Here is a 23643-nt window from a genome sequence, read left to right as displayed (position 1 = left end):
TGGAGCAGCGAGACTCAGTATACAAAGACAAAGAGTCAGGGAGCTAAATCAACGAGAGAGAGAGAGAGAGAGAGAGAGAGAGAGAGAGAATGATAGAGGGTGTGAAAGATGCTGACACTTCACTACACTAGAGTTTAAGGACCCTTCATGGTGTTCCGCTAACAGGCCTCTTTACCTGAGGAGCGATAAAACATCAAAACACTAAGCCAAATGTCACAGACCTTTCCTCACTGCTCCTCTGCTCACACACTTTCATGCTCTCTTTCCTCTGCCTCTTTCACATTTCTCTCTATGTCTCTGTAATCCGCCGGATTCTGGGTAATGAGCCCCATGCAAGCACAGTGATTATCTATAATTTTGCAAAGAATGGAGATCGTGCGGGGTCATTATTTCCATGAGACAAGACGAAAGATAATATTAATCCTGGCTGATTTTATCAGAATGTCAAGTCAAGAAAAAGACTGACTTAAGACTGCTATCCTGACCACCTTACACCAAACGATCAAGATGGCAGGAGTGTTATATTACTGCTGTCTGAACTATAAAAGACATCAATATCTCAAAACACTCTTTTGTTCACTGTGCTTCTGCTTATTATTCCTGGAGTGAAGCACAGAACTTTCGTTGTGCAATTTGCTCTGCTGCGATATGTAGAAACAGTCAATTCTGCTGTGTTTCAGATGACAATGCCGAGAAGACACACACACCTTCTGTCAGAGATGTCCACAAGCGCCGGCGACCGGCGGTTTTCTCCGCCTACACAGACGGTCTGTGCCGGCTAAAACTAAATTAAATTAAATTAAAACTTGCCTTTCAATGTTCAAGCGATTATCTCCGCTGCCCATAATTTGCTGCAAATCCAATTATTCCACCATGAAATTCTCTTTGATTCGGGTCTAACATGACCGGAAGCAACGGCATATTTGTTGATTGATTCTTGTGCTCTGATTGGCTGAGCCGGACCACGTGACCATGCCGTAGCATATGTAGTTATGTTACAGAGCCAGGCAGCGTACTACAGAGGGTAACTGAGAAAGCCAAGCACGGATACATCTGGAGCACACATTCCGTTGTCCGGTAATTACCGGACATTGGCAGGAAAAAAAAAAAAATGTCCGAGAAAATGAAATCTCACCGGTCAAATTGTCTGATTGAAATTGACTAATAATCCCGTCTCTCTAACACAATTTGAATTTCAGAATAATACTACCATTTAGGTCTAATGTAGTAACACAATATTAAAATAAAATAATTTAACCTAATAAAAACACATCGGAAGGAACATGTGTGATTGGCCGACCAGCGTTTGTTTGCAGCAAAGATTCTACAGCGTAATCTGCATAAAAATAAACGACAACCACTTTGTTTAGTGAACGCGGCTAACGTCTTCTGCTAACAAACAAATACCTAGGCTAAGTTAAAATATGGCCGGTCCCAGGCAGACTAGCCTTAAAAGTTTTTTTCAGAGGCCAGATGCGACTCACAAGAGAGGTGATGGTGAATCCCATAATCAACGCTCTGTCCCAGATGTGCCGACAGCTCCACCTCCAGAGAAAAAGCAAAAGTGTCGGGGGTTTCGTTCAGAATGGAGTGAAAAGTTCCCATGGCTGAGATGTGAGGTAATTGGTAGTAATGAAACAATGTTCTGTTCGCACTGTGAAAAGGCCGGACGATGCAATGGATTCACAAGAGGATCGAATAATTTGAGAATGTCTGCTCTAATTGAACATAGCCAAAGCAATGATTATGTGTCCGCACTCCATTTAAAGCCACAGCAGGTTGCGATGAAAAGCCACTGTGACAAGGCCACGGAAAGTTCAAAGAAAAAGTTATCGTCGCAGCTCAAAGTTTGATAGTTAGCCTACTATTTGACAATTTAACCTGCACCATTCAATTATCACGTCAAGACACAGTGTTATTATTAGGCTGTTATTTAGTCTTATTTGTTTGATGTGGGGAAGGGGGATTAGTTTATTAAACCACAAGGAAGAACCTGTATTTTTTTCTGATTTGTTTGATATGGGGAAGGATGATTGCTGGTTCATCATTAATGATACGTTTCTTAAAAATAACTCGGGCACCTCGTGCGAATAACGCATGGGGTCGTTTGCGCAACGAGTGTTCATGGAATTATTTGAAAGTAAGGCCAATAAACATGTTGCATTATTTTTATACGGTCTAATTGTCATTCTTTAAGCTACTAGTCTACTTCCAATTTTTCTGCACTAGGCTAATTAGGAACGATGGAATATTTGACTGGCATGTTATCAAAATGTCCGGAAGGTGAAACCTCTGCCGGTCACTTTGATCGGCAGATTTTTTTTCTAGCGGAAACGCTGATCTGGAGGGAAAATTCATACATATTTTGCAAGTATTTTACAGGGAAATGGTTAGTAATTTATGAGCTGAGAATGCACCAGAAGGCATGTAAATTTCAAAATATTCTGGGGGGGCCGTGCCCTCAAACCCCACTAGCATTAGAGCGCCTTTGCTGCCACAAATTCCAGAGCCACCTGCTACTTTTTTTTTCATCCGGCTACTTCAGATGTTCTGGAGAACCCTGTTATGTGCAAGTGTAAATACTTCATCCTGCCTGAGCGTCGATCTACGACATAAATCCTATGCAGAAATATAAATCAGCCTGTATGTTCACAAATACAACAGAGTGTTCAATAGATTTCAGGTCATGCTTCATTATTTTAATGCCATTCAAAGCTGGTTCTACCTATAAAGAGAGCTAAAAAGGCTGAATCATTCACACAGAACTTCAACTGAAATAAAATTGCTAAGTCAAAGTTAGCAAAACCTCAACATCAAATGTTAGCTTTTAACTACCTGAGAGTTCAGTGAAAATGTTTTCATTGTTCACACGTTTAATCTGTATCAGTACAGTCAGCACTTCCTGTTAACTCTCACTCAGTAAAGAAGCTAATTAAAAAGTCAGTCTTTTGATATTTATACTGTGGAAGGTGCATGATTTTGATTTCTTGCATGAATGCGGTTCTGAGTGTTGATTCAAAATGGCTGCCTGCTCTCATCTCATAGCAGTGCACACCTAAAAGCTTTTAAAACTACAGTTAGTTACAACTCAGTGATTTTCACAACCTCACTAATGTAGGCATGGGTTTCACACCATATGTGCTGTTCACAAAGTGAAACCCAATATTCAGAACTCTCCTGAAGTCCTGAAGACACTTTCAGACAGACAGTTTGGTCTGAAACATTTTCTTCATTTCAAAACGCATACATCACCACAAAAGCAAACAACAACAAGAGTGCTCTGAGAGCACAATATCCCCCACTGGCAACTATGCCATAACTCTGGTAAAATGCGAATGAATTTAACGAAATTACAATATGCGTATTACCGACATATACAGTGGTGTTTGAAATTTTGTGGCCCCTTTAGAATTTTCTATATTTCTGCATAAATATGACCTAAAACATCATCAGACTTTCACACAAGTCCTAAAAGTAGATAAAGAGAACCCAGTTAAACAAATGAGACAAAAATATTATCCTTGGTCATTTATTTATTGAGGAAAATGATCCAATATTACATATCTGTGAGTGGCAAAAGTATTTGAACCTTTGCTTTCAGTATCTGGTGTGACCCCCTTGTGCAGCAATAACTGCAACTAAATGTTTCCGGTAACTGTTGATCAGTCCTGCACACCGGCTTGGAAGAATTTTAGCCCATTCCTCCGTACAGAACAGCTTCAACTCTGGGATGTTGGTGGGTTTCCTCACATGAACTGCTCGCTTCAGGTCCTTCCACAACATTTCCATTGGATTAAGGTCAGGACTTTGACTTGGCCATTCCAAAACATTAACTTTATTCTTCTTTAACCATTCTTTGGTAGAACGACTTGTGTGCTTAGGGTCGTTGTCTTGCTGCATGACCCACCTTCTCTTGTGATTCAGTTCATGGACAGATGTCCTGACATTTTCCTTTAGAATTCGCTGGTATAATTCAGAATTCATTGTTCCATCAATGATGGCAAGCCGTCCTGGCCCAGATGCAGCAAAACAGGCCCAAACCATGATACTACCACCACCATGTTTCACAAACGGGATAAGGTTCTTATGCTGGAATGCAGTGTTTTCCTTTCTCCAAACATAATGCTTCTCATTTAAACCAAAAAGTTCTATTTTGGTCTCATCCGTCCACAAAACATTTTTCCAATAGCCTTCTGGCTTGTCCACGTGATCTTTAGCAAACTGCAGACGAGCAGCAATGTTCTTTTTGGAGAGCAGTGGCTTTCTCCTTGCAACCCTGCCATGCACACCATTGCTGTTCAGTGTTCTCCTGATGGTGGACTCATGAACATTAACATTAGCCAATGTGAGAGAGGCCTTCAGTTGCTTAGAAGTTACCCTGGGGTCCTTTGTGACCTCGCCGACTATTACACGCCTTGCTCTTGAAGTGATCTTTGTTGGTCTACCATTCCTGGGGAGGGTAACAATGGTCTTGACTTTCCTCCATTTGTACACAATCTGTCTGACTGTGGATTGGTAGAGTCCAAACTCTTTAGAGATGGTTTTGTAACCTTTTCCAGCCTGATGAGCATCAACAATGCTTTTTCTGAGGTCCTCAGAAATCTCCTTTGTTCGTGCAATGATTCACTTCCACAAACGTGTGTTGTGAAGATCAGACTTTGATAGATCCCTGTTCTTTAAATAAAACAGGGTGCCCACTCACACCTGATTGTCATCCCATTGATTGAAAACACCTGACTCTAATTTCATCTTCAAATTAACTGCTAATCCTGTCAACTTTGATTGGGTCACTGTCAGCCCCTGCAGAACTCGATCAGGCAACTGAATGCTTAGAGTCAACATTCCGCCATACTTTAGATAATGTAGCTCCTCTAAAAAGGAAAATGGTCAGAGACAAAAAATTAGCACCCTGGTATAATGATGACACTCGCACATTAAAACAGACCACTCGAAAATTGGAACGTAAATGGCGTCAAACAAAATTGGTAGTGTTCAAATTGGCGTGGAAGGAGAGCTTCCTGAAGTATAGAAAAGCTCTTAGTGCTGCGAGATCAACATATTTCTCCTCCCTAATAGAAGATAACAAAAATAATCCTAGATTCCTATTTAATACTGTAGCAAAATTAACCAGGAATAAGTCCACTATCAACACATGCACACCTGCAGTATGTAGTAGCAACGACTTCATGAATTTTTTTAATGACAAAATTGAGAATATCCGACAAAAAATTCAAACTACTAATTTAAGGTTAGACAATGAAAGTGACCTTGTAGTTAACAATATAACTGTATCAGATCATCAGTTAGAATGTTTTACTCCCCTAAAAGAAACTGAATTACTTTCATTAATCTCTACATCAAAAGCCTCAACTTGCGTACTAGATCCCTTACCGACACATCTATTCAAACAGATAATGCCTGGAGTAATTGAACCGCTTCTAAAAATAATAAATTCTTCTCTTATGATTGGCTATGTACCCAAATCCTTTAAACTAGCAGTTATCAAACCCCTGATTAAAAAACCTGACCTTGATCCCTGTCAGCTGTCCAATTATCGGCCAATATCAAACCTCCCCTTTATCTCCAAGATCCTTGAAAAAGCTGTGGCACAGCAGTTATGCTCATATTTACATAGGAATAACATCCATGAAATGTATCAGTCAGGATTTAGACCTCATCATAGCACAGAGACAGCACTGGTTAAAGTAGTAAACGACCTACTGTTGGCGTCTGATCAGGGCTGTGTCTTGCTACTTGTGTTGCTTGACCTTAGTGCAGCATTTGATACCATTGATCATTCCATTCTTCTGGATAGACTAGAAAATGTTGTGGGAGTTAAGGGAATGGCCCTCTCCTGGCTCAGGTCTTATCTAACTGATCGTTATCAGTATGTTGATATAAATGGTGATATTTCTAGACGTACCGAGGTAAAGTTTGGTGTTCCACAAGGTTCTGTCTTGGGTCCACTGCTTTTTTCTCTATATATGTTACCTCTGGGCGATATTATTCGTAAACATTGTATTAGTTTCCACTGTTATGCTGATGACACACAGTTGTATGTCTCTGCAAAACCTGATGAGACACACCAGCTTAATAAAATTGAGGAATGTGTTAAGGACATTAGACACTGGATGCTTATAAATTTCCTTCTGCTTAACTCTGACAAGACTGAAGTACTTGTGCTAGGACTACATACAGCTAGAAGTAAGTTTTCTGATTACACAGTAACTCTGGATGGCCTTTCTGTTTCTTCACGTGCAGCAGTAAAAGACCTCGGAGTGATTATTGACCCCAGTCTTTCATTCGAAACTCACATTGATAACATCACCCGGATAGCTTTCTTTCATCTCAGAAATATTGCAAAGATAAGAAATTTAATGTCATTGCATGATGCAGAAAAACTAGTCCATGCTTTCGTTACCTCCAGGTTGGATTATTGTAATGCCTTACTGTCTGGATGTTCCAATAAGTGCATAAACAAGCTCCAGTTAGTTCAAAATGCCGCAGCAAGAGTCCTTACTAGAACTAGAAAATATGACCACATCACGCCTGTCTTATCCACACTGCATTGGCCCCCAATCAAATTTCGTATTGATTATAAAATACTACTATTGACCTTTAAAGCACTAAATGGTCTCGCACCACAGTACCTGAGTGAACTTCTGCTCCTCTATGACCCGCCACGCCTACTTAGATCAAAAGGTGCAGGCTATCTGCTGGTACCTCGTATAGTGAAGGCTACATCAGGGGGCAGAGCCTTTTCTTACAAAGCCCCACTGTTATGGAACAGCCTTCCAAGTAATGTTCGGGAATCAGACACAGTCTCAGCATTTAAGTCTAGGCTGAAAACATATCTGTTTAGTCAAGCCTTTTGTTAATGGTGTTTATGAGGTAAAAGAGTAGGTCTGGAGGGTCCTCAGACATAGAGTGTTTTGGTAAACTGGGATGTATGGATGCTGTCAGTCCCCACTCGCTTGCTCACTCGAGTTTGTTGACGGTGCAGTGGCTGGCTGCTTTATGTCCCGGGGCTCCCTCATGCCTGTGTTACCTTCTGGCTCTCTCCTTTTAGTTATGCTGTCATAGTTAGTTGCCGGAGTCCCTGCTTGTACTTGGTGCAATATGTATACTGTTCCTACTTATTCAGGTGACATTGGGCATACCTAACCACCTGTGTTTTCTTTCTCCCCCCCCCCACACTCCAAATCTGTCCCTCTGAGTTACATGGAGTCAACAGGAAATCTTTTGGTGGAGACGGTGGGGACCTCGACTGGCTATCGTAGCCTGCAGGGAATCGGCCGTCAGACATTCTGTCGCATGTCCCAGACCCGGTGAAATGTAACTGAATTGTCTTGGCCAGGCCTAAGGGTCCCATCTGCATCTCATCATTGCTGAGGAGTGTGCTCCCATCACCCAATCTAGCATCCAGCCAGAGCAGGTCATGATATATTCTTTTACCATATTAACATGCCATTGTGTGTCATGCCTGATGTAAAGACTCTTGTCTCTGCGAGCCTACCACACAGATTTAATACTTGTCATTTTTAGGGCATACCTAACAACATGTTTTCTTTCTCTCTCTCTCTTCCCCCCCCCAATCTGTCCCTCTGAGTTACATGTTGATCCTGGGATTGAGATGCTGGCCTCTTCTGCCCCTCGGACCTGCTTGATCCATCCTGGTGCCCTGTGTCTGGTCGGAGTTTTATCGCCCCACTCCTGTGAAGGACGGCCCCATGAGGACAGTTGAGGGTTATACCTGTTAAAACTGTTAATATTATAGTCAGGCTGTCTGTTGTTGCCCAAATGAGGATGGGTTCCCTTTTGAGTCTGGTTCCTCTCGAGGTTTCTTCCTCATGTCGTCTGAGGGAGTTTTTCCTTGCCACCGTCGCCACAGGCTTGCTCATTGGGGATAGATTAGGGATAAAATTAGCTCATGTTTTAAGTCGTTCAAATTCTGTAAAGCTGCTTTGCGACAATGTTATTGTTAAAAGCGCTGTACAAATAAACTTGATTGATTGATTGATTGATTGATTAATCCTAGAAGTTCACATACTTTTGCCACTCACAGATATGTAATATTGGATCATTTTCCTCAATAAATAAATGACCAAGTATAATATTTTTGTCTCATTTGTTTAACTGGGTTCTCTTTATCTACTTTTAGGACTTGTGTGAAAATCTGATGATGTTTTAGGTCATATTTATGCAGAAATATAGAAAATTCTAAAGGGTTCACAAACTTTCAAGCACCACTGTAACAAAGAATCCTGCCAAGTTTCGTGAAATTCCTCCAAAAATTGTAAGAGGAGTTGATTTCAGAAGGTGAGCACCCTTCCCAGGACAGACGGACGGACGGACATGGCCACGACATAATCCCCCTTCGGGCCTTTCGGCCAGCAGGGGATAAAAATTGTGAGGGAAGTTGATTTCAGAAAGCAAGCACACCTTGATGAAATTGCCAAAGTACAAGTTTGTTAATAATCAAGGGCATAACTCTTGTAAAATTTGCCCAAATTAAACGAAATTTCAATATGCATATAACTGTCATATAACAAAGCCTTTTGCCAAGTTTGGCGAAATTCCTCCACAAATTGTGAGAGGAGTTGATTTAAGAAGAACGTACACCTTCATGAAATTGTAAAAGTACAAGTTATTTAATCAAGGGTCAAAAATCTCGTAAAATTTTCAAAAATTAAATTTCAATATGCGTATTATCATCATATAACAAGACCTTTTGCCAAGCTTTGAGAAATTTGTCCAAAAATTGTGAGAGGAGTTGATGTCAGAAGGAAAGCACACCTTCATGAAATTGTGAAAGTACAAGGTTGTTAATCAAGGGCCACAAATCTGGTAAAATGCGACGGAATTGAACAAAATAATATGCGTATTACTGACATATAACAATGCGTTTTACCAAGTTTGGTGAAATTCCTCCCCAAATTGCGAGAGGAGTTGATTTCAGAAGGTGAGCACCCTTCCCAGAACGGACGGACATCGCTACGACATAATCCCTCTTCAGGCATTTTGGCCAGCGGGGGATAACAACACTATTATCAGGCTAGCGTACATATTATTAACATCACATACACAAGGTAATATTACTTAAAAATTTTCACAAATGTGCAGGTGTTATTGCTCAAATGATTTTGTGTGTCGATAGTTTACATTTGTGTTTGTCCATAACCCGTATCTGCTGTGACTGTAAACACAGCTCTGCTGAAACAACCCACATGAGCACAACGTCCAACATGCATGATCAACAACGTAATCCAACATGATGCTGATAAAAATCAATGAGCCAACAGCACAAAAGGCAAGATGCAGAGCTTTGACAGGCTTTGCAGCTAGTTATGGTACTTCTGTGCTTTAGTTCTAGATGAGAACCTTGAAACATATCCTTGTTTAATTAAGAAAGTTGTACCACACTAACAGCCTAATTATAAGTGAAACAATCAAGAATAAAGAAAGTTAAAAGATATTATAGCAGGGCTCCCCACACACGAAGAACACGGAGCACAGCTCCATACTTAAGAGACTATGGTAATGCATCGACCTGATTTTTGCAACTGGACGACATCTGTACATACAAATGATGTGCATGTACCACCACAGGGAACCTGATCATAAACACAAAGCAACGTATCTCATAAACACTTGGCCATGTGGCCTTAAATTCATTAATTGTTCTATTTAATTGTTGTATAATAATAATACAATCCTGATTCCGGGCGGTACGGTGGTGTAGTGGTTAGCGCTGTCGCCTCACAGCAAGAAGGTCCGGGTTCGAGCCCCGTGGCCGGCGAGGGCCTTTCTGTGCGGAGTTTGCATGTTCTCCCCGTGTCCGTGTGGGTTTCCTCCGGGTGCTCCGGTTTTCCCCACAGTCCAAAGACACGCAGGTTAGGTTAACTGGTGACTCTAAATTGACCGTAGGTGTGAGTGTGAATGGTTGTCTGTGTCTATGTGTCAGCCCTGTGATGACCTGGCGACTTGTCCAGGGTGTACCCCGCCTTTCGCCCGTAGTCAGCTGGGATAGGCTCCAGCTTGCCTGCGACCCTGTAGAACAGGATAAAGCGGCTAGAGATAATAAGATGAGATGCAATAATTTACAAATCTCAAAAACTGATATTGTATTCACAATAGAATATAGACAACATGTCGAAAGGGAGACATTTTGAAATTTCATGCCAAATATTGGCTCATTTGAAATTTCATGACAGCAACACATCTCAAAAAAGTTGGGACGGGGGCAATAAGAGGCTGGAAAAGTTAAAGGTACAAAAAAGGAACAGCTGGAGGACCAAACTGCAACTCATTACGTCAATTGGCAATAGGTCATTAACATGACTGGGTATAAAAAGAGCATCTTGGAGTGGCAGCGGCTCTCAGAAGTAAAGATGGGAAGAGGATCACCAATCCCCCTAATTCTGCGCCAACAAATAGTGGAGCAATATCAGAAAGGAGTTCGACAGTGTAAAATTGCAAAGAGTTTGAACATATCATCATCTACAGTGCATAATATCATCAAAAGATTCAGAGAATCTGGAAGAATCTCTGTGTGTAAGGGTCAAGGCCGGAAAACCATACTGGGTGCCCGTGATCTTCGGGCCCTTAGATGGCACTGCATCACATACAGGCATGCTTCTGTATTGGAAATCACAAAATGGGCTCAGGAATATTTCCAGAGAACATTATCTGTGAACACAATTCACCGTGCCATCCGCCGTTGCCAGCTAAAACTCTATAGTTCAAAGAAGAAGCCGCATCTAAACATGATCCAAAAGCGCAGACGTCTTCTCTGGGCCAAGGCTCATTTAAAATGGACTGTGGCAAAGTGGAAAACTGTTCTGTGGTCAGACGAATCAAAATTTGAAGTTCTTTATGGAAATCAGGGACGCCGTGTCATTCGGACTAAAGAGGAGAAGGACGACCCAAGTTGTTATCAGCGCTCAATTCAGAAGCCTGCATCTCTGATGGTATGGGGTTGCATTACTGCGTGTGGCATGGGCAGCTTACACATCTGGAAAGACACCATCAATGCTGAAAGGTATATCCAGGTTCTAGAGCAACATATGCTCCCATCCAGACAACGTCTCTTTCAGGGAAGACCTTGCATTTTCCAACATGACCATGCCAAACCACATACTGCATCAATTACAGCATCATGGCTGCGTAGAAGAAGGGTCCGGGTACTGAACTGGCCAGCCTGCAGTCCAGATCTTGCACCCATAGAAAACATTTGGCGCATCATAAAACGGAAGATACGACAAAAAATACCTAAGACAGTTGAGCAACTAGAATCCTACATTAGACAAGAATGGGTTAACATTCCTATCCCTAAACTTGAGCAACTTGTCTCCTCAGTCCCCAGACGTTTACAGACTGTTGTAAAGAGAAAAGGGGATGTCTCACAGTGATAAACATGGCCTTGTCCCAACTTTTTTGAGATGTCTTGTTGTCATGAAATTTAAAATCACCTAATTTTTCTCTTTAAATGATACATTTTCTCAGTTTAAACATTTGATATGTCATCTATGTTCTATTCTGAATAAAATATGGAATTTTGAAACTTCCACATCATTGCATTCCATTTTTATTTACAATTTGTACTTTGGCCCAACTTTTTTGGAATCGGGGTTGTAATGATAATAAAATTGGAAGTCTGATTCAAATTCAGTAGCTTTCGATCCACGAAACAAAAATAATTGGGTGTCGGGAAAAATTCCTTTTATGACCTACACTTGAAAAATCTGAAAGGCAGTTTACCTTTAAGATAATCTAAAACTACCACGGATCAATGTCATTTACTTCTTATGTCCAATAATATTCAATCATAACTATACAGTGATGCTGTAAAGTGAAAGCGCTGGTTCACTGCTGTCCACCAGGCACCCAGCAGAGTCACACCATAATAAATGTCATGGTGTTGTTTCTGGCGCATGGCATGCCGTGTCAAAAAAGGAATAAATATGTATTCCTAACTGTGATGTGTATCTCATTATTGGTATCACTCTCACAAGACCATGCAGCAATTTACTGATCTGAAATACACAACCCTACACACTTCAGTGGTTCATATTATTATTCTATTCAGGTTGATTTTGTGCCCTTGCAAATATTTTGCTCATAAACTCATCAGGAGCTCCGCTTTTAGGCCGTACCTAAATATATATTACCATTGCACTGTGGAATTCTCGAATCTGATTGGTCAGAAGCTCTGACAGTAATGCACAGTACAAGATAAATCACAGATTTATCACACTCGTTCTAAAACAACTGTCTGGCAGACAATCCACATAATCTAAGACTGCTAATAAACAGATCCAAAAAAAGATCATGTTATTTAATAACAAGGAGCCGCTGATATGGTGAGGTTTTCTGAAAAGCAATGTTTGTTTAACATTTTCCACCAAGAGAGAGTCTCCAGAACAGAAGACTTCATACGTACTTCACACCGAATTCATTCTGATTAACTTCAAGAAAGAGAAATAAGAGAGCCTGGTCACAGAACGGCTGTTTATAGCTGTTATAATTTTTGTGATAACATGAGCTAAATTGTCTCACGGACATTCGATGTTATGAACATTAAATGTAACTATAAATGGTTAAAAAATAATGATGTGTCATTCTGTAATTAATAAAAATTTTTAACATTGGTTGTTTGTCTCTATATCAGCCCTGCGATGATCTGGCGACTGGTCCAGGGTGTACCCCGCCTCTCGCCCATAGTCAGCTGGGATAGGATCCAGCTTGCCAGCGACCCTGCACAGGATAAGCGGTTATGGATAATGGATGGATGGATTGATGTTAGCATTGGTTATTGTTGTGCTATAAAAGACAAAAACAAAAGGGGATATGCTGTTTTAGGAAAAATTTTGGACTAACATTCATAACAGTGTCTCCACTTCAATTCAGCATGTTCCCATGAGTTTTATTTCTTATATAAATAATTTGGGGCGGCACAGTGGTGTAGTGGTTAGCGCTGTCGCCTCACAGCAAGAAGGTCCAGGTTCGAGCCCCGTGGCCGGCGAGGGCCTTTCTGTGTGGAGTTTGCATGTTCTCCCCGTGTCTGCGTGGGTTTCCTCCGGGTGCTCCGGTTTCCCCCACAGTCCAAAGACATGCAGGTTAGGTTAACTGGTGACTCTAAATTGAGCGTAGGTGTGAATGTGAGTGTGAATGGTTGTCTGTGTCTATGTGTCAGCCCTGTGATGACCTGGCGACTTGTCCAGGGTGTACCCCGCCTTTCGCCCGTAGTCAGCTGGGATAGGCTCCAGCTTGCCTGCGACCCTGTAAAACAGGATAAAGCGGCTAGAGATAATGAGATGAGATAAATAATTTGTTTGTAGACAATTGACAGCTCTGTATCTATACTTTCTATAGGTGTTTAATTAAAAGTGCAGTAAATAGTTGGTGTCACTTCAATGACAAACATATTCTACACAGGTAATTCAGCAAACAATTTTATTATCAGACTATTCTGACTGTTGGGATGGCAGCAGAATTGAACATTGCCTGTACTTCGCAAAATATATTTTGGGCCTACGAGAAGAAGAATGGGGCTTTTGGGGCCTTTATTTGTCACCTATACATTACAGCACAATGAGATTCTTCCTCTACATTTAACCCATCTGAAGCAGTGAACACGAACACACACACACCCAGAGCAGTGGTCAGCTGTGCTGCATCACCCAGGGAGCAGTTGGGGGTTGAGTGCCTTGTAGCGGGACAAGAAAGCACTGTTCATTCACTCCCCACCGCCCAGTTTTTTTCCTGCTGGTCCAGGGAATCAAACTGGCACCCTTTTGGTCCCAGACCTGCTTCTCTAACCTTTAGGCCATGACTGACTAAAACATGGGCTTGTCCAGGACCTCTACCACCCAAATCAAGACTCATACTCACCCCTAGAGCAATGAGCCAAATCCCCCACATGCAATTACACTATACAGAGAGTTAGTCAAAATTATGTTAACACTTAAATGGTAGAAACCATCTCATCTCATTATCTCTAGCCGCTTTATCCTGTTCTACAGGGTTGCAGGCAAGCTGGAGCCTATCCCAGCTGACTATGGGCAAAAGGCGGGGTACACCCTGGACAAGTCGCCAGGTCATCACAGGGCTGACACATAGACACAGACAACCATTCACACTCACATTCACACCTACAGTCAATTTATGGCCCTTTTCCACTACCCTTTTTCAGCTCGCTTCAGCTCGCTTCAGCTCACTTCAGCCCGACACGGCTCGCGTTTCGACTACCAAAAACCAGCACGACTCAGCTCGCTTCAGCCCTGCTTAGCCCCTAAAACTCGCACCGTTTTGGAGTGGGGCTGAAGCGAGCCAAGCCGTGCCGAGTGAGGCTGGGGGCGTGAGGAGACACTCCCCTGTGCACTGATTGGTGAGGAGGAGTGTCCTCACATGCCCACACGCCCCGCGAGCACGCTGGGATCTGTAAACACCGCAAACCCAGAAGGAGAAGAATTACGAATTACGAGAATTTCTGAAGCCTTATGCGCCTCGCCTCATCTATACGCTCTTGCCAGTATCTGTCCGCGTTGTCGGTGACAACAAGCCACAGCACCAAGACCAGCAACACTAACGACTCCATGTCCTCCATGTTTATTGTTTACTATTCGGGTCGTGAGACTACCGCTTAAAAGATCACTGATGTCACTGTTTGCGCTGCTTAACGACATCACCTGATGTCCACCCACTTTCGCTAACTCCACCCAATGTGTCCACCCACTTCCAGCCAGCACGGTTCAGCGCGGTTGTAGTCGAAATGCAACTCCAACAGCCCCACTCAGCCCGACTCAGCACGGCTCAGCCGCGTTTGTAGTGGAAAAGCGGCATTAGAGTCACCAGTTAACCTAACCTGCATGTCTTTGGGGGAAACCGGAGCACACCCACGCAGACACAGGGAGAACATGCAAACCCCGTACAGAAAGGCCCTCGCTGGCCACGGGGCTCAAACCCGGACCTTCTTGCTGTAAGGCGACAGCGCTAACCACTAAACCACCGTGCCGCCCTGGTAGAAACCATTTTTTCGCAAAACATACATCATATGTGCAAGATGATTTACAGGACGGCCTCAACCTGTTCGCCATTGTGTTCAACACACAAAAACCAGTGAGCAACAGTACCATTTAATCTGTCAACCATGGCATACGTCTATCTGCAGGAGAAAAATAATCCATTAGCGTTAACATAATTTTGACTAACCCTGTGTGTGGATACACATACAGAGATTTGTGAGCGCAAACAACAAACAGTTACACATTGTATATTCATCAGACAACAGTGGATAGAAATGCAGATGTGTTTTATACAATGGTATGAAGGAACTGCATTATTGTGATTTACACAACACAAATCTTCAGTATGAATTCAGGACTTGGTTGTCCATGTAATTTTGCAAACCAAACCAACTCAGATTGGTGTCGGGTATTGGACAATGCAACAAGCTCTGATATGAAGGTTGTATCAAAAAGATAAAAGTGGGAGTGGTGCAATTCCAAATCCAATCTAATCTAATCGAAGACATTTAGACTTGTTGTTAAAGTAACCCGCAGTTCTTATATACAGACAGAAATTGCGATTCAGTCATAGGCACGAGGCTGCAGGGTGAAGAGGGTGAATGTAGAGTAAATGACATTTCAGACACAATATGGCCAAATGTTCTGTTGATTTTTGCTTCGTGAGCAGAAACAGATTCCGAAGAAGCCACACTCACTTTATAGCCTGTCAGTTAGCTGGCTAGCTAGCTCACCTAATTTATAGGATACTACATTCCTGTAATGGGGTGGCACGATGGTGCAGTGGTTAGCACTGTTGCCTCACAGCAAGAAGGTTACGGGTTTGAGCCCAGTGGCTGACGGGGGCCTTTCTGTGTGGAGTTTGCATGTTCTGCGTGGGTTTGCTCTGGTTTCCCCCGCAGTCCAAAGACATGCAGATTAGGTTAACTAGCTATTCTAAATTGTCCCATAGGTGTGAGTGCATGGAAAGGAACCAGCCATTGGTGTGGACTTAAGGGGGGTACACCCAGTGTGTGCCCCCATCCAAAAAAAAAGTTTTAGTACTTGGAATTGTGACTTGATTGTATTGCAGATACCGAGATATGCCCGCCATTTTTTAATTAATAAGATTTTTAACAAAATAAATAAATCATTATGTGGGATTAAGCTGAAGAGTTTATGATATAAGTTTATATTTAATAGTAGGCCCAAGCTTAGGTTTTTTTCGCTCGTATCACAAATGCAGTGAAAAGCAAGCTGGGCGAGTCCTGTTGGATTTTAACAGGGCGCAGGAACTTCATGCATTGACATAATAACATACTGTATTCTCGGACTGCACTGTCGACTACATGTAAAGGGTGTGCGCCATCCTTTTATGTTTATGGTATCATTAACATGCATGTTCACAAGCCAAAACGATAAGATGCTGCAGCAGGATTACTGCGTACACACACATGTCGGCTGTCCGGCTACTGCTCGTATTCATTAACAGGGTATCCCTGTATTCACTATACCCTGCATATGTACATGGGACACGTGCTGTTTTGGGGGTGAGGCTCACTTTGATTTTTCCGACAGCGGCTGAATAGGTCTGTGAGAGATGTTGATTTTGCAACGGCTCTGAAGAAAATTTGCTTGAAATCCCCTGAGTCTTAGGAACTAAGACTTATTATAGGACTTGTTCACATGCTACTCACACAATCATTGTAGAGTTATCTCAGTCTATTAGCCTCAGGAGCTCAGATTGCAGTTATTGACTTTGTATTATAGACATGCAACTCTTGCAGTCTTTGTTTATAGTTATCTCGGTATTAAGCTCTGTCTTAAGTGGCCACTTACATTCCCTCAGTTTCCCTGGGCATATTCACTGTCTTATACAGTGGTGCTTGAAAGTTTGTGAACCCTTTAGAATTTTCTATATTTCTGCATAAATATGATCTAAAACATCATCAGATTTTCACACAAGTCCTAAAAGTAGATAACGAGAACCCAGTTAAACAAATGAGACAAAAATATTACACTTGGTCATTTATTTATTGAGGAAAATGATCCAATATTACATATCTAAGTGGCAAAAGTATGTGAACCTCTAGGATTAGCAGTATTTGCAGGTGAAATTAGAGTCGGGTGTTTTCAATCAGTGGGATGACGACAATCAGGTGTGAGTGGGCACCTGTTTTATTTAAAGAACAGGGATCTATCAAAGTCTGATCTTCACAACACATGTTTGTGGAAGTGTATCATGGCACGAACAAAGGAGATTTCTGAGGACCTCAGAAAAAGTGTTGTTGATGCTCATCAGGCTGGAAAAGGTTACAAAACCATCTCTAAAGAGTTTGGACTCCACCAATCCACAGTCAGACAGATTGTGTACAAATGGAGGAAATTCAAGACCATTGTTACCCACCCCAGGAGTGGTCGACCAACAAAGATCACTCCAAGAGCAAGGTGTGTAATAGTCGGCGAGGTCACAAAGGACCCCAGGGTAACTTCTAAGCAACTGAAGGCCTCTCTCACATGGGCTAATGTTAATGTTCATGAGTCCACCATCAGGAGAACACTGAACAGCAATGATGTGCATGGCAGGGTTGCAAGGAGAACGCCACTGCTCTCCAAAAAGATCATTGCTGCTCATCTGCAGTTTGCTAAATATCACGTGGACAAGCCAGAAGGCTATTGGAAAAATGTTTTGTGGGCGGATGAGACCAAAATAGATCTTTTTGGTTTAAATGAGAAGCGTTATGTTTGGAGAAAGGAAAACACTGCATTCCAGCATAAGAACCTTATCCCATCTGTGAAACATGGTGGTGGTAGTATCATAGTTTGGGCCTGTTTTGCTGCATCTGGGCCAGGACGGCTTGCCATCATTGATAGAACAGTGAATTCTGAATTATACCAGCGAATTCTAAAGGAAAATGTCAGGACATCTGCCCATGAACTGAATCTCAAGAGAAGGTGGGTCATGCAGCAAGACAACGACCCTAAGCACACAAGTCATTCTACCAAAGAATGGCTAAAGAAGAATAAAGTTAATGTTTTGGAATGGCCAAGTCAAAGTCCTGACCTTAATCCAATGGAAATGTTGTGGAAGGACCTGAAGTGAGCAGTTCATGTGAGGAAACCCACCAACATCCCAGAGTTGAAGCTGTTCTGTACTGAGGAATGGGCTAAAATTCCTCCAAGCCGGTGTGCAGGACTGATCAACAGTTACTGGAAATGTTTAGTTGCAGTTATTGCTGCAGAAGGGGGTCACACCAGATACTGAAGCAAAGGTTCACATACTTTTGCCTCTCACAGATATGTAATATTGGATCATTTTCCTCAATAAATAAATAACCAAGTATAATATTTTTGTCTCATTTGTTTAACTGGGTTTTCTTTATCTACTTTTAGGACTTGTGTGAAAATCTGATGATGTTTTAGGTCATATTTATGCAGAAATATAGAAAATTCTAAAGGGTTCACAAACTTTCAAGCACCACCGTAGAGTATTTGGAATCCTACTGCAATAAATAGAATTAGACCAGAATTAAATTCCGAGCATATAAAAAATTACATGCTTGAAATATTCAGATTTCTCTATTCCATTCAGATTTTTTTTTTTGCAGTTTGTTGTAAATATGTACCACGTATTACAATATCAGTAGACATTTTATCCAGTTTTGATTCGAGGAATGACATGCGATCTTTGACCTGGATTTTCATGTGGTTACAATATCAGTTGCCTGTTGACATTCATTGGTAAACTACAAAACTCGAAATTAATACAAACAACAATGAATGATTCACAAAATGTGATCTATGAAAATATTTAGAAAGTGGGTAGAGAGTGGAACAAAAAGATTTTCTGACACAGGTTCAACATTATCAGTTCATTTGTTTACAAACATTAGAATTATTTCCTCATTTACGTAAGCACCAACATCCATATATTTATATAAAATATATTTTGTACTAAATATAAGTCTATGTAAAACAAATTTTAAATAAAAACTATGTTTTGTTTATACCACATAACGATTTTTTTTATAAATAATCATCTGGATGTCGATAACTCCGTTCTCGACCGGAAAAGGGTGGCTTGTCCTCTCCAGGTTGGTGGAGAAGTCCTGCCTCAAGTGGAGGAGTTTAAGTATCTCGGGATCTTGTTCACGAGTGAGGGAAGGATGGAGCGCGAGATCGACAGGCGGATCGGTGCAGCCTCCGCAGTGATGCGGTCGCTTTACCAGTCCGTCATGGTGAAGAAGGAGCTGAGCCAAAAGGCGAAGCTCTCAATTTACCGGTCGATCTATGTTCCGACTCTCACCTATGGTCATGAACTTTGGGTAATGACCGAAAGAACAAGATCGCGGATACAAGCGGCTGAAATGAGTTTCCTTCGCAGGGTGGCTGGGCGCTCCCTTAGAGATAGGGTGAGAAGCACAGTCACTCGGGAGCAGCTCGGAGTAGAACCGCTGCTCCTCCACATCGAGAGGAATCAGCTGAGGTGGCTCGGGCATCTTTTTCGGATGCCTCCTGGACGCCTCCCTGGGGAGGTGTTCCAGGCATGTCCCCCCGGGAGGAGGCCCCGGGGAAGACCCAGGACACGCTGGAGGGACTATGTCTCTCGGCTGGCCTGGGAACGCCTCGGTGTTCTTCCCGAGGAGCTGGCCGAGGTGTCTGGGGAGAGGGAAGTTTGGGCTTCCCTGCTTAGACTGCTGCCTCCGTGACCCGGTCCCGGATAAAGCGGAAGAAGACGAGACGAGATGTCGATAACTGTGGACAAAAGTGTCGATAATTGTGGAAAGGTGTCGATAACTGTGGACAAAGGTGTCGATAATTGTGGAACGCTGTTGATAACTGGACAAAGGTGTCGATAATTGTGGAACGCTGTTGATAACTGGACAAAGGTGTTGATAATTGTGGAACGGTGCTGATAACTGTGGACAAAGGTGTCGATAATTGTGGAACGGTGTCGATAACTGTGGACAAAGGTGTTGATAATTGTGGAAAGGTGTCAATAACTGTGGACAAAGGTATTGATAATTGTGGAAAGGTGTCGATAACTGTGGACAAAGGTGTCGATAATTGTGGAACGCTGTCGATAACTGTGGACAAAAGTGTCAATAATTGTGGAAAGGTTTCGATAACTGGACAAAGGTGTTGATAATTGTGGAACACTGTCGATAACTGTGGACAAAGGTGTCGATAATTGTGGAACGGTGCTGATAACTGTGGACAAAGGTGTCGATAATTGTTGAATGGTGTCAATAACTGTGGACAAAGGTGTCGATAATTGTAGAATGGTGTCGATAACTGTGGACAAAGGTGTCGATAATTGTGGAAAGGTGTCGATAACTGTGGACAAAGGTGTCGATAATTGTGGAAAGGTGTCGATAACTGTGGACAAAGGTGTTGATAATTGTGGAAAGGTGTCAATAACTGTGGACAAAGGTGTCGATAATTGTGGAACGCTGTCGATAACTGTGGATAAAGGTGTTGATAATTGTTGAATGGTGTCGATAACTGTGGACAAAGGTGTTGATAATTGTAGAATGGTGTCGATAACTGTGGACAAAAGTGTTGATAATTGTGGAAAGGTGTCAATAACTGTGGACAAAGGTGTCGATAATTGTGGAACGCTGTCGATAACTGTGGATAAAGGTGTTGATAATTGTTGAATGGTGTCGATAACTGTGGACAAAGGTGTTGATAATTGTAGAATGGTGTCGATAACTGTGGACAAAAGTGTCGATAATTGTGGAAAGGTGTCGATAACTGTGGACAAAGGTGTCGATAATTGTGGAACGGTGTCGATAACTGTGGACAAAAGTGTCAATAATTGTGGAAAGGTGTCGATAACTGGACAAAGGTGTTGATAATTGTGGAACGCTGTCGATAACTGTGGACAAAGGTGTCAATAATTGTGGAATGCTGTCGATAACTGTGGATAAAGGTGTCGATAATTGTGGAATGGTGTCGATAACTGTGGACAAAGGTGTCGATAATTGTGGAACGGTGTCGATAACTGTGGACAAAGGTGTCGATAATTGTTGAATGGTGTCAATAACTGTGGACAAAGGTGTCAATAATTGTTGAACGGTGTCACGTGATCTGATACACCAAGTAATCCGGAATCAACTCATTTTTTCCAGTGGAAGTCTGAGTAACTATTCATACACAATTTACGTATTGAAAGTCTTTTTCCACTTTTGCAATGACCAAAAGATTGCTAAGGTGTTGATAATTGTAGCAGCTACTCTAGTAAATATCAACACTCTTGGAAAAGGTGCTCAACCGACCAATCAAATTAGAGGAATTAAAGGCTAACTGTTAAAGGCTTTATCCTGGTCAGGGCTGCAGAATCAATCCCAGGAACACTGGGGATAAGGTGGGAGAATACACCCCAGATGGGACATCAGATCATTGCAGAGTACCATGCACACACACACACCATGTAAATCCCACCTCCCTCAGGAAACCAGGCTCAATGAGTTTATAGAAATCCAGTGAAGTGCCTGCATCAGTGAGCTATTTTTTTTTCCTGTTCTTTGTGACTCTGTTGCCTTCAGAGCTCTGCTTCAGATCAGTCTGATCACACTGTCAGTCCGATTCGGCTTTAGAAACACAGAACCGAGTGTGCGCGTGTTTGGGTGCGTGCGCGCCTGTGTGAGTGCGCGTGTGCGCAGACTCCTTACAAGATTCAAAGAGCACTTTAAAGAAGTTGAACCGGGGACACTCACGTCACGGAATCTGCTCCAGTACTTGTCCTTGTCACTGATCCACTTGTCCGTGTCCGCCGCGTCCCCGTTGTTGTTGTTGTTGTTGTTGATGTTGATGATGCCGACCGCCGCCTCCGCGCGCAGCAGGAAAGCGGCGATCGGTAACAGCAGCACGCACAGCATCGCCTGCAGGTGAGAACACAGGACACCTCAGAGAACAAGGGCACAGTGGACACACACACACACACACACACACACCCAATGAACAGACAGCCGCACGCACAACCGGGATGCAGGCTCGTGCCCTGCTGAGTGCAATTGACCGGAATGCAGCACTGGAATTAGCCTGACACTGGATTAAAACTGGATTAAAACTGGATTAAAGGAGCATGACTGGTTCATTAGGAAATTCTTCCTGTGTAAAAACAATATTCTAGTCCATATGAGTCTGTAAGGATCAGAAAAGAAAAGATGCCTCTGTGATATAATAATAATAATAATAATAATAATAATAATAATGATGATGATGATTACTGTGGATTAAGGGGAACGTGGTGAGAGCACAGCACAGCAGATGGAGCGCTTCCCGGGTCTGGAGCCAATAAGCGTGTCCTTCACACAGAACAGTTAGAACAATCCTCATCCTCATCCTCATAATCCTCTCCTCTAACGCGTCTTTTATCACTCCGCTTTTCCCCCCCAGTTTGACTTCTATTCAGGTTTACTTACCTTGGATGGCCCGCGCTTGGCTATCCGGTGTGGTTAGTGCACCAAGTTTTGGCAAACGGTATGGGGACAAAAAAAAAAAAAAAAACCGTAGATGTAAATATCCAAAGGAGCGCAGGTGGGAGTGGGAGCGTGCGTAACGAGCAAAGTGCGCAGCTACACTGAGCCCGACTGGGGAAGAAACAGAGGCGCGCGACTGAACACTAACCGTCTCCGCCCACCTGCTCACACTTCCGCTCTCTGGCTCCTCCCCCTACAAGGCTCTTTCTCCATCTCGGACTGCAGCAGTGCTTTTAGGTCTTAGGAAACGCTTAAGTACAATCTGGAGTCAGATAAACTTGGAGAGCGTCCTTAATAACAGTGCAGTTGGTCATTTTAGATGGCTGTCTAGATCAGTAATAATCATGTCGTGATACCTTTGTAAAAGTCTCATCTCATCTCATCTCATCTCATCTCATCTCATCTCATCTCATCTCATCTCATTATCTCTAGCCGCTTTATCCTGTTCTACAGGGTCGCAGGCAAGCTGGAGCCTATCCCAGCTGACTACGGGCGAAAGGCGGGGTACACCCTGGACAAGTCGCCAGGTCATCACAGGGCTGACACATAGACACAGACAACCATTCACACCTACGGTCAATTTAGAGTCACCAGTTAACCTAACCTGCATGTCTTTGGACTGTGGGGGAAACCGGAGCACCTGGAGGGTGCTCGAACCCGGACCTTCTTGCTGTGAGGCGACAGCGCTAACCACTACACCACCGTGCCGCCCTGATTTAGAATAATTAAAGCTATCCATCCATACATTATCTCTAGCCGCTTATCCCTGTCCAACAGGGTCGCAGGCAAGCTGGAGCCTATCCCAGCTGATTATGGGACATCTGTGACATTTATTCTGGTCAGGCTCTTGATGGACACACAGCTTGTTATTGGATGGGTCCGTTTGGGACATCGTACACACATTTATACCTGGGGAAATTTGGAGTTACGACAAGTGCCATGTTTTTGGGAAAAAGGTCTAAAGTCCTTCCCGCACCATACAATCAGACAGCACCAATCTCTGTTTCGATAGCCCTCAGCCCCTCGCCTATACAGTTAGGGGCTAGTCCTCTGGTAACCACAAGAGTTTGACTCCCCATTCGCATCTGTATTGCAGCACACCTTGCCAGACAGCAGTAGGTACCAGGTTTACGACGGTATGACTGGACCGC

General features: G+C 42.7%; 1 protein-coding gene across 3 annotated transcripts in view; it reads right to left on the bottom strand.

The window, feature by feature from the left end:
* spock1 (SPARC (osteonectin), cwcv and kazal like domains proteoglycan 1) overlaps nt 1-22518 on the bottom strand; it is a 699184-nt gene extending 676666 nt beyond the window's left edge. For all 3 annotated transcript variants that reach the window (XM_060915187.1, XM_060915189.1, XM_060915188.1), the window contains exons 1-2: nt 22436-22518; nt 21728-21892 (exon numbers count right to left, since the gene is read on the bottom strand). In XM_060915187.1, the coding sequence (XP_060771170.1) occupies nt 21728-21889 (162 nt within the window). In that variant the 5' untranslated portion in view covers nt 21890-21892; nt 22436-22518. The remainder of the gene's footprint in view (nt 1-21727; nt 21893-22435) is intronic.
* Nucleotides 22519-23643: the final 1125 nt, after the last annotated feature.

The sequence above is a fragment of the Neoarius graeffei genome, chromosome 2 (genome assembly GCF_027579695.1).
Source record: "Neoarius graeffei isolate fNeoGra1 chromosome 2, fNeoGra1.pri, whole genome shotgun sequence".
NCBI classification, from domain to species: domain Eukaryota; kingdom Metazoa; phylum Chordata; class Actinopteri; order Siluriformes; family Ariidae; genus Neoarius; species Neoarius graeffei.
The sequence above is the reverse complement of the archived record's forward strand: the minus strand, read 5'-3'. Positions and strand labels throughout refer to the sequence as shown.